The sequence below is a fragment of the Haliaeetus albicilla genome, chromosome 11 (assembly GCF_947461875.1).
Source record: "Haliaeetus albicilla chromosome 11, bHalAlb1.1, whole genome shotgun sequence".
Taxonomy (NCBI): Eukaryota; Metazoa; Chordata; class Aves; order Accipitriformes; family Accipitridae; genus Haliaeetus; species Haliaeetus albicilla.
Genome location: NC_091493.1, coordinates 39028135 through 39040752, shown reverse-complemented (window position 1 = coordinate 39040752; position 12618 = coordinate 39028135). Strand labels below are relative to the sequence as shown.

Here is a 12618-nt window from a genome sequence, read left to right as displayed (position 1 = left end):
GCTTTTTTAGGTAGCTGTGAGAAAAAAAGACACAAGGAATCATACCATCAGCAGAGAATAGATTAACTTCAAGGTGACAGGGAAGAAAAAGGCAAATTACAGTCTCATTTACAGAGCAATTCCCCTGACCGCAGAAGAGTTTCAATGATTTGAGCCACAAAAATTTGAGCTGAGTCACCAAAAACTAAATATAATTGAATAAGATTGTTTAGAAAGGAGCTACAGGCTATCCACTACAGCTCTTACTCTCTGTTATTTAGCATTTTTTAAAGGTGTGGGTGCTCAGTTCATTTAGATTTGGTTCTCTCAAGTCTGCCAAAGGAGGACCACTGAGCAGCGGCTGAAAATTTATTCCCTCAAGTTAGTACCAAGACAAATATCAATTCTTAAATATATAATTTTTTTAAGTGTATTTCATAAGGAACAAGTGGCACAGCTGACGGCACAGAGCTGATGACAGGTGGGCAGATTTTTACCCCAGTTTGGGAAAAAAAAATCCTGGGACTTTATAAATACTTGGACTATGCTCGTTGTACACAACTAAACAGCGAATAGAACTATTGGATTAATGAACTTGTAGAGGTGGATTAGTCTAATAAAGCTTACCCATATTGCTATGGTTAAAATTTAACTGAAGTACTGGACAGAAAATGAGAGGCGGGTCTCTTGTTTCTTATTTCCTTAGAAGGCCTGAAAAGCTTCCCTCTGCGCTTCGGTGCTTAAATCCTATACTGACTGATTTCTGCTATGTTACGCACATTAAGTACATACATGAAGCATATAAACTATTTATGAATAAAATGTATCAATTCTTAAAAGCAATGACATCAAAAGTATCATTAAAGTCCCATATAATTTGAAGAAAAATACACAAGACCATATCATATAAAAGACCAGAAGTAAAATACATCGATTTCAAATGTGATTACTGCTTTTAAGTTTTCAATCAAGAAAACGTATCACCAGAATTACATATAATTACACTGCATTACAGAACAAGTAGTTTCTCCTCCCAAGAAGTTCTTTGCCATTTCAAATTCATAAAAATTTAATCTCTCAATGACTTTACAGTACAAACCAATCAAGCTTTAGGAAGAGAGCTCAACAGGTTTATTTAGCAGCACTGTTAAAACAGACTGGTTTTGAAAGGTTAATTAAAAAAGCACTGGATTATCCAGAAGCATGGGATCAGTATAACATGGAATAATGACATTATGATTAATAGAAATAAAAGCTAATGGAATCTCTGTTACTTTATCCTGACAATAGATTATTAATTCACGTTTCGGATTTCACACAAACAAAATGGGGACCCTGGTGCTTAGTTTACCTCAAATTCTAGAAATTTGGCTTCAGTCTTATTATTAAGCAATGTATGTTCTGTTTGATACCACGTTGTTACTGTCTTTTGTCTTTATTTAGGTCACTTTGGGCAGAAGAAGAGAATATATTCTCTTGCTTTATAGTCCACAACAGATTTCTTCAGTATTGTTGTCTTTACATATCCACCGCTTCATTGAAATGAATCCCTATTCAAGGTATTTGTTTTCTCCCTCTCAAAAAAAAAAAAGGTCAAAAAAAGGGGAAAGAGTTACTGCGTGAAAATATGGGGAATTTAACTACAAATTATAGCTCTTCCTTAGAAAATAATCTATTGACAATAGATAGAACCTCCTTAGCGCCCCCCCCCCCCCCCCCAAAAAAGCCAAGACCAAGCCAGAGTTTTCACAAAGAGCATAAAGAATTTAAAAGAGATCACAAAAGAGATAGTTGGGTAGCTATTAAGCAAGCTGGGAATTCGAACAGAGAAGGAACGTTTTGTTACTCTTTACCATAACACAAGATACAGATTTAGCAAAAATTCTTTCCAGCCTGGTTATCAGCCTTTCAAGAGAAAAAGCACGCACAGGCCAGAAAATTTTGTCAGGCACTAAAAAATCTGCCAGCAAGCAGTGAGGCGAGCTGGGAACCTGCGGGGCTCAGGCTCTAGAAGATGCCTCCAGAGCCATGATTGGAAAAACTATGGTTTGGCAAGGCAATCATAAATCATCTGCTGACGATTCCTGCCAGCCTTTACCAGGCTGGTTTTGTTGTAACTATGGCAACACCTTTTCTCCAGACCAAAGTTCAGTTATTTTACATTTTATTACCACTGCTGTTTGCTTAAAGTTTACCAGGGTAACTTTCTGCTAGCACAGAGAGCAGATCCCAGATAGTGAGGCAGAGGAAACAACCTCATGCTAAGCAGGACTAAAGACAAGAAAATACCCTGAACCGGTGGAAAAATCTCTGTCTGACAAAATGCCATCCAGAAAAAAAACAACCATGTTTGCATCTGCTTTTTTTACTTGCATTTGCTCTTTCGTGATAATCTGCGTTGTGCTGGCAACCCAGCACTGGATGAGCAGCAAGGTTCGCTTTTCTGGCACAAACTCCAGCATTACCGTGAGTCTCACCTACGGACTTTTTAGCGGTACCTGTGAACAGTTCGTCGATGTGGGACTTCAGGTTTCAGAAAGGACTTTCCAAGGTGAGTGGTGTTACGCCTGGAAATGGACGGCGTCTTCTTGCTCATGCAGGTGACAGACGTAGGAACCGCGGCTCACTCTTGTATTCATCTGTAAGACTATAATACTTTGAGAACCCGAATATCTGTAAACCAGTCTGGGGATTTAAGTGGTATAAAATAAGACCCCAGAATGCTGCAGCATTCTTGCCAATAGCAACTTCTTCTAATTACCTGTGATCTTAGCCTACACCTTGGAACAAGGGAAAAATACAAAATAGGAACTTTGTGTAAAATTGATTTTAATTTTCAGAAGCTTTCAGTAAGGAACAGAAAAGCAACATTCAATTAGCATTTTAGTAAAGGATTACAAAACTAATTCACCTTCCAGGATTTTTTTTTTTTTAATTTTGTTATGTTACGTTAACTGTTTGATTTAAAACATATTGCCACCTGTTTTCAACTCGGCACCATTTTTATAGAAGAAGGTTTTAGGAGGCTGCTGAAGGGAAAAGAACAAACCATGTAAAACAATAATTTAGATAGATATGGTGTTTATACGTGTGCTGGACCTAGCGACAACATTCTTTTTATTTTTTCCTTTAAGAGCCCCTCATTCCATTTTTATGTGATATCATCAAACTTAACCATTTGGTTAGTATTTCAAAACTTAGGCTTGTTCGTGTCTTTTTTTCTTATGCTAGGCTGTGAAGTGTGAATTACAACATAGCTTGTCATCTTTTATAAGGCCTTTCTTCCCCCACCTAATGAGCGGTTTTCAGGTGACTTCTCATCATCATGACTTTCCAAAAAAACTCTGAGATGAGATTTGGAAACAAGGTTATTAGAATAAGATTTCAGCAAACATGCAATAGATTCAAATTAAACTGTATCTCACGTTGGTATGCAACAGATCTTACTTTTTGTTCTTGGTATTTATCCTCAATGGTAGAATTATTACAGAAGAAAAAGAATAAAAATGGTTAAATAATTAAGGAGGACAGAAAAACTGAGAGATAAAGGAGGAGGTATGCTACATGGGAATAAAACAAAGTTAAAAAATAAGGGGAAGAGCAGAAGAGGTTTTACTTAGAGCAGCCTTGGAGAAAGTCGAGACAAGCATGACAAATCCTAGCATGAGAAGCAAAACATGAGAAAAAGCAAAACAGAAACAAAAAATTATGCATACCAAGTATGAACCACAGACTCGATACTGGTTCCACACAGTTCAGCAAAGATTTGCTTAACTCTACGCACAGGTAGCTCTACTGATGTGAAGAAAAGCATTCATAAAGCCCAAAGGTAGATAAGTCTGAACGCTGTTGCAAGGATCAAGGATTTGCACTCATTTTATGTACCTTGCTGTCTCGCCGAATTCAAAGCAATAATGCTGATATACACGGGTGAAAGTGAAAAAAGCCAGTCAAAAGAAACCTAACGAAAATCAGGAAGAGTAGGTCAAACAATTTTGAAACAAGAGATGATTAAGAAATATTTTTCTTTTTTGGTAGGCTGTTGTAAGATGTCCCATCACAGAGAAGTGACCAAGGTAGAGCACAGCAGACCTAAGCCTCAGATGGTTCCCATCTCCAGCTCTTTCCCACCTTAATTTAGTACAGAAATGGTACCTGGACAAACAGGCACCCAAATGCCGGTTCACATTATAACAATTATATCGCCATGAAAAACCTGAACACAACAGAGTTCCTAGCAAAGCGTACAGCATACATTGAGACCATTACATAACAAATACAAGATCACAAGTCATTCCAACCAGTTTATTTACAGTCATATCAGAATAATTAAAGTAATTTTTAGAAGAGTAAATAGGCGTTTATAAAAATAGCTTGTATATGGTTGTATGTCCCCATGCCAGTTGGCTCAAGCCTCAAACCTTGCGCCACGCGGGCAGATGCTTGCTGATTTTAATAGAGCTCCGTGTGAAACGAGGAGTCCACCCGTGGAGAGCTGATTGCAGGGCAAGGATGGAGTCTGGCAGGAATTCGGGGCATGTGTCTTGCCTTTGTCTGCACAGCAGCTAACACAACCCAGTCCCACGGCCTGGGCGCTACCATCGGATAGATGTTAATTACAGTTAATGACAAGCACTCACAGAACACTTGCATCAGTAAAGGATTTCAGGTCTTTGCATGGTCTACATACATTTTGGTGGTGGTGGTGGTTTTCCCCCCACCAGATTTAGGTTTCTGTGCTTATCATTTACAAAACATTATCTCAATTCTCACACCCAGCCGTTTAAGGATGAACAAAACAAGCGAGCTTCAGGGTTGCTGGTTGCTTTCAACAGCTGCTGAAAGAAAGTTGTGCTTTATGAATAGTCTAAGTATGGATTTGTTCACATCCCTCGCTAGTTCAGTTGGGCATACATGCAAGATGAAATGAACTAATTTTACATTAATTCTTAGGCTCTATACTAGGCATGATTGTCACATTTTATATTAAGTATGATTCCATACATTCTTGAAATAGGAAAAATACTTCACAGAATTGCATACATGCTATTTTTAAATTCAAGTAGTCAGGTCCCCCTAAGACAGTAGATGTCTTTCATTTGATGTTATCCTTAAGTAAACGGATTGCCTGTGCGATAGAGAAATGAAGTGCTGTGCTTTCTCCACTCTAACATTTCAGAGAACAGTAAGAAGAGTTATAAGCATCCTTTTAAATCACAGCGCGATCTGTCGCTCAGCAAGTGCGCCCTGGCTGGGGGTCTCTGCTGTGCATCCCGAGTGCATTTCTCAAATAGCATTGTCACGTTTGGGTGTGAGAAAAGGAGAAAAGAAATCATGAAAGAGTAAATCAAAGATGATAGCTTGGGAATACAGATTACTTGTTAGCAGTAGCCCAGGTTGGCTTTTATTAATGGCCATACAAAAGCAGATTATCAACAGCCTTTACAAAGACCATAACTTAGTCTTTTGAAAACCACAACATTAAAATACATTTCTGAGTGTAAAGATGAAAGGCAAACAAAGGAATACAGTTTCTGCAAGTGTACAGTGCATGAACTGCCTGGTCAGGGCAGCCTCTTGAACAGACTGCCATGAACGACCTTAATAGAACAGTAAATCAATACGGCTACTTCGGAGGCTCTGGAGATGAGCAGAATGATCTGACAGAATGTAAAAGTTATTTAATAACTTAAGTCCTTAGAGTTTTCATTAGCTGTTTTAATGATTTATCTTAGAAAGGAACCACCTATGAAAATAGTATGTAAAAGAGCTTGTTTGCAGCTTTGCTTGCTTCCAAGTCAAACACGTAAAAATTGTGAGCAAGGTGCAGGAAGAGGCACACCCAGAGAGTCCTGTAAAGTCAGGATTTACCTGGCTATTGGCAACCAGCAAGGCCAACGGCACACAAGGAAGTCTTAGAAATTTGCTATAGCAGAGAGGAATCGATTAGCTTTCTGACTTTTAAAATACACGGCAAATGCTTGAAAATTGCTGGAACTTCATTAATGTTATCATCAGTTTCCAGATGTGCTATGTGATCTCCTGAAAAATAGAAAGCTATGTTGAAATGTGCTTTGTTTTGGGTTTGTTTGGTTGGTTTTTTAAATGAACAATTGATTATGTGTCGTAAGTGATCATAGACCTCATAAAAGCTGCCAGATCAACACTGCTTAGAAAAGACCTCCAGGCTGGCAGCTGGATGTCATTCACACTCAGATCAGTAAAAGTCTGGCAAATTCAATCCAACCATACAAGAGTTAATGATGAAGAAAAAAAAGAAGCTACAGGAAATTAAGGAGAGACCTGGCAAAGGCAAAAACTTCTGCTTTCATTCTGAAATTAGGTTATTTTACACTGATGCAGAGGTTATCCAGCTGTGGGTTACTATCAATCCCATTCAAGTAGATCAGCTACTGTAGATTCCTTCAGTTTGCACAGACTGCTTTATTTAGAAAAAAAACCAACAACCCTGCCGCCATGAAAACAGCATTTTATTTAAAACCTTTAGCCTTGTGCTGTTGCAGGCGTGCTTACAACAGGCAGAGTCTGACAAAATTACATCCCCTAAATTGTGGTTCACTGTCGGAGATAAACAAGATCAATTAGGGGGTGCAATAGGTGCAGCCAGTCAATTCTGGAGATGTTCCGAGTGATAAAATTAAGTGAGGCTGCCAGAGGGAAATTACACAAACCTGTCTGATTTGGGTCCAGACTTATATCTTGAACGAGGCAATGCCCAAGCAGTAAGGCTACATCAGCGCAAGTGCATGGTACAACTGGCAGTGTGCTCACTTCCATTTAATTGAGCGATGTCTCCTGAATGCCTGTCTTTCCTATTCTTCTAGCAGAATTGCTTAAATTTACAACTGATTTCCATAACGCATCCTTACCTGCCATTTCCTCAAACAGAAATTAACTCCTACTAGGAATATTACATAAAGTGAGAGAGAAGCTCTCCTTTTCATTTATTTCCAATAGCTCTTCTTTTGGTTATGAGTGTTCATTTTCTTTTTATGGGGTTTTTACTATTTTTTCTGCTATGATTTCTCCAATTTATGCACTAACGGGATACTTTGCAGTAATGGCTCTGTATTAAAAGCAGCATAGAAAGGAAGTTTTCCTACAGATGGCTGTCTATCACAACACCCATTTGAACAGGGCTTGAAAACATTGTTGTCGTGTTTGTTATAGGGTAAGGCAGCCACAGGCACATTATAGTTGCCTTTTCAATCTTTAAATTGGAAGGAGGAAAATAATATATTTCAACACAGCTATACTGCAATTACACTTTGAGTACGTTGCATTCACATTTGTGTCTCTTATTATCAACAACATATCAAATAACTAGAAGGATTTAGGCAAAAACAATAACATTGATTACAGTCCTGGAGGGGTTGACTATATGAGCCACGTATATACAGCCAGCTAAGCGTATAGCTACAGAAAAACACACCAGGCAACAATTTAAGTGCACCAACTCTAGGAAGCTGGAGCAAAAAGGAGAAGTGCCAGCATGTTTGATGGTAAGATGTGTGACTCTGACGTGTGGCCTCAGGAGCGGAGACCCTGAGCTCAGGGCTGAGCCGGCAGCTCGGGAGCCCACATTTGTCCCCTTGCCGAGCCCAGGGCCACCAGTTGTGAGACTTTTCTCCTTGCCTGAGAAAAAAGGCAGGAATTGCTCCTTTTTTTAAAAGGCCAATGTACCTTCATCCCATTTTGGATTTGGGTTCATGTGCAGTGTCCAAACCTACTGTTCCTGCTACACCCTGATCTCTACAGATCAGCCAAATCTCTGGTTATTAGCTTTTAATTACAGCCAGCTACATGTCAGTAAGTCAAACCGTCATCCGAGCCCACCGGACTGTGCTGGGAAGGCTGGTTATCAATGCTGAGCCGCTGTATTTCAGTTGCAGAAAACCTGAGGAACCCCAAGACGAAAAGCATGATTGTTGCGATTATCGTGATTCTGGTTCTCAGTTTACTGAGTTCCCTTCTGAGTTCTGGATTTACCTGCACTAATGCTGTCAGTAATCCCTACCAGACGTTTTTGGGACCCACTGGAGTCTATACCTGGAATTCCTTATGTGGTGAGTAACGCAGCCCATGCTGACCGCTTTCTGCCCACCATAGGGATAATACTGTATTCTCATTGATTCCAAGATTAAGAAATGTATACCTATAAAAGGAAACACTTGGAAAAGTATTCTGTTCAGTTGGTTTTTGTTTTTAACCACGTCTGCTGGGATACCTGAAGACTATCTCTTAAGTACCAGTAAAATAGTATTATGTACTTGAAGTGACACCATCGAGCAGTAGGAGTCTGGATTTGCTGACAGCAGAAATGGAACTGAAAAAGCCCCAGCAGATGTAGCATCATTTCATGCATGATGCACACAGAGAAGAACAGAGTAAACCGACAAATACAGAACAAAACCATAACAGAAAAGTATGCACTGGATGTGACTACAGTGCAATTTGTAACCTCTTCAAGGTCACTATTTGATGGTATTTGTAGCATATTTGTTGCTGGGTTAATTACATACCACATTAGGGCTCTAAGGTCTAATCTATAGGATGGACTTTAGCTTCATTTTTGAAAAATGCGTTGAATGAAATACAGCCACAACAGCGTTACCATGGCGGGGGGTGGCAGTTAGGAGGACTGAATCACAGCAAAATTTATTTCCTTCTCGAAAAAACACTTTCACAGAACAAAATAAGTTTTAACATTCCCTAAGCAGACAAAAATGGTAGAGACGCTGAGTTATTAGAGATGTGAACTGTGTCAAACAGCTCCCTGGAGGTGTAACCCATCATTTACCCGGTAGACTTGAGCCTGGCTGCTCCTAACGCACCTTCCAACCCTCTTCATCTTGCCATGGTAATGACTTCAGCTCTGACACTCAATTTGTCTCAGGAGGATTATGCGTTCCTCTAATAATAGGTCTGAATTCGGAAAATTTTCTTTAAAGACATCTGATTACAGAGTCCTTCAGCATTAGCGTTTTGTCCTTCAAAAGCTCTTCAGGTCTGAAGATGTTCTGCTGGCGGAGCGGGAGCTTGCTCTCCCTTGAGCCGTGTCCCCAGCAGCATGGTCCTGTCCTGGGGCCGCACTCTGCGAGCTGCCTTTGCCAAAATCAGACCTTGGTGGAAAGGGAATTGTATAGATAAATGTAGTCTTAATCATAGCAAGTACAGGTGGGGGTGTGAAACCCAACCCTTTTTCTCCAGCCATGGCTAACACAGCGTATAAAGATAGATGCTGAAACAGCTGTGGATGCCTTGAAACACAATAAGAAAAGTGAGCAAAAGCCTGGGTTGGGACAATTATTCAACTTTTGAGACAAGAAGATCTTTGTCTCATCACATGAGAAAGTTGTTTGTTTCCTGAGCCCAGCACTCGTTAGGCAGCCTGAATCTGCAAGCTTTGACCTGAAATGAAAGGACCATGGGCTTGCCAAGATAAGTATTAGTGAGAAAGTAAATCCCCGTGTTGACTGAGGATTATGGTTACTTTTTACAGCCCTGTAAGTGCTATGACCTGGAAGTCTATTTTGCCGTGGGCATATTGTTATGAAAAATCATACATCATTTGATGGCGAGTGTATCGTGAAGGTTCCTAATTCTCCCACCAGATGGCCTGAAAGTCCAGTGTCCTCCTGAAAAAACCTGAACCTGTGTCAGCGGGAACTTGTGTAGGATGATGTACCTAGAGGGAAGGAATAGAAATATTTTCACCAGTGTTCAGAGATTACACCTCCATTAGCACTATGAAAGTAGAAATGTAAAAGCTTTAATTAGCTAAATGTCAAAGTAACTGAACTCCATTTAGATTCGGAAGGCTGTAGGAAATAGATACAGATCTAATAAGACATCTCATTTTGGCTCATCACAGTAGTCATTGAATAAATTTGGGTTGGTAAGAACATGAGGTCTCTAAGCCTAAGCTTTTGAGCAAGGCTGGGCCAACCCTGAACGTAGACCAGGTTGCTCAGGGTTTTGTCCAGTTGTGATACTGCACACCCCGTGAATTTGGGCTCATATCAAATAGGCACTCTGCAAATCACCCAAAGGGTGAATATATTATACTCACCAGCACTAAATTCAGTGAAAAAAAAATTACATTAAATGGCCTTATCTAAGAACAGTCTGTGAGAATCTATTAATTTTAGCAGAAGATATAGTTGCCAATGTCAAAACACCTGACAGACACTATTAGGTGGGACAAGAGTCCTTTAAATGGCCTCATATTTTACTAATGGAAAATACTAGATTAATCTTTGTCTTAGTCCAGGTGTTCTGACCAATTTAAGTAGGATATTTACAACTAAATAAATAGTACAGTTTCATCTCCAACATTTGTATTTGTATTTTCTAGGAATCTTCACACTTATAGCCATGATTCTTTTCCCTGTGAACATAGAAGAAAATGGCCTGTCTGTAGAATTGGCCTGTGGATGTTTTTCTGTTCTGCAGACACAAATCAAATCTGAACACACATATGGATATTCATATTGGATCATGCTGCTCATCATTTTTCTGAACATTACTTCTATCATCATCATATATTTCTATGACCACGCAAGATATTCTAAGAAGAAAGAACAGGAAGGACCCATTGAAAATGCACCAAAAGATGTCATTCTGTTTTAAGGATACCACTGAAAAGAGGATGTAAAGAAAAATGACTATTTAATATGGACAATCATGGCTGATCATTTCCATTCAAATTGAAGCTGTGTATATAGTCCAATTAACAAAATAGCTTATTGTGTCTTCAAAACAATTTTATTTTATCTTTATGTTAGGTATTAGTGAAATACTTATAAGCTCCCATTGGTAAATGTGCTGCCTGAACACCTCTGAGTAGATAGGGCCCGAAGCGCGTGATGCCAGTGCTGTCCCATAGGAATAGACCTTATGCACCGTACGGCTCCACTCTTCCCTGGAGGGACAGCTGGGAAAATATGCTCCTAGAAGGGTTCCTCCTCTCCCTACCACCACTACCACTTTTCAAAAAAAGGAGAAGCTCCCTTTTGCCCATGCAGCGCAGAGGGGCTGGTTCCCACCTTTGCTTTCTGGGTTTTGTGGACCAGCGGTGGCCGCCCCGGCTCTCCGCAGGGATGCGCCAACATCGGCACACCATGAATGCGCTTCTGCTTCACCCTTTGGGTCTGAATGAGAGGGCCACAGACACCGTTTGGGTTGTGCACGTAATTTGGGATCTCGAGGGGCAGCGCAACCGCCAGGACCCCTGGGGATGATGAGAAATGGTCACTAAGGTGTTGGTGCTTCATTTTGTCCTGCAATTCTTAACTGCTGTCCTTTCCCTGCTTAGGACTTTTCTCCTGCAGGTCCCCACGGCACTGTCCCAGTGACCACAGGCAGGCTTGCAGGCTCCCATTCACAGGCAGGAGTGCGAGCACCTAGAGAAATTCACCTTCACGTCAAACCTGCCGAGAGCAACAGCACCGACCCCTTTCCGTGCTTCCTTTGGTCCGTGCTTTTGTCCATGGCTGGGGTGGCAGAGAAGGCAGCACGAGGATGGGTCATGGTCTACACAAGGCAGCACAGGAGCCCAGTGTCTGCAAGTTGTTAATGGGTAGAAACATTGGCAAAATCCTGTTTCAGGCTATTTAGAGACCCTTGATTACAGCAAACTGCAAAAACACACCTTGAGCAGGCGTGGCCGTCTGCTTTCCCACCCTTCACACCAGGCTGGCATTTTGCCCCAACACAAATGCCAAATGGTGGGCTTTATTAGCAGTCATTTATGGCCAATGCCATCCCTATGCCCAGTCTAATTAGTATTTAATATGCACACAAAGACACGCAACGGTAGAACTGCACAGAAGTGGGGAGCTCCCTTCCTGCCCCACCAAGGGAAGGCGAGCAGACAAATGTGACCTCGGGACAGATGCCATCGTGCAAAATCATGCTTAGTACGCATGCTCCAGAAGTGCACCGTGCAAAACGGTGGTCAGACCCTTCTGCTCCTTTGCTCCTCACCTCTGCAGCTAGAAGAAAAATTTATCACCTGGTTGTACTTCACAATATGATTTTCACAGTCATGCTTGGTAGCTGTCCTATGATGCAAGAGATGCTCATGGAGGACAAAAAAAAAAAGCTTTTCTTAAAAGGGGATGAGAAGATATAAGAGGTGACTTCTTACTATTTATGTTAAAAAAAATAAAGTTTCAGGTGCCCAATACTTTATGCAGCTGCGCTCTTTCAAAGGAATCAAAGCAGAGGGCTTTTCCTGCTTAAGAATTTGACTAAAAGTATGATGAGGGCAAAGTGGAGAAAAAAATAAAAGAGGGTTTCTGAGACTTGAGGGGCAGCATAGGTCAATGAAATAAGAGATGTTATCTGCTCCTCACTGCTGACAAGAACCATGCCTAGAACTGCTTTTTGGTGCTGTAAACATTGCAGTTAAATCGTCAGATATTGTGCACCCGCGAGCTAAGCTGGCGGAAAGCCAAACATTTGCCAGTTTTGCTTTGGCTGCAAAAATTTTCACACAGTTTCAGCATGCATCTGTCACTGTTGTACTCAGCCAGCATCCATCACACAATACAATTACACTTGTATCAGGCACTTACTTGCAGAGAAATAAAGTCATATAAAGTAATAGAATAA

The 12618-nt window shown here is 40.6% G+C and overlaps 1 protein-coding gene across 1 annotated transcript; it reads left to right on the top strand.

The window, feature by feature from the left end:
* Positions 1-2183: 2183 nt before the first annotated feature.
* On the top strand, positions 2184-11001 carry CLRN3 (clarin 3). The gene is made up of 3 exons (XM_009929842.2): positions 2184-2530; positions 7887-8066; positions 10358-11001. The coding sequence occupies exons 1-3, from the start codon at positions 2302-2304 to the stop codon at positions 10630-10632; spliced, it is 684 nt and encodes a 227-aa protein (XP_009928144.1). The 5' UTR covers positions 2184-2301; the 3' UTR covers positions 10633-11001.
* The last annotated feature ends 1617 nt before the right edge of the window (positions 11002-12618 follow it).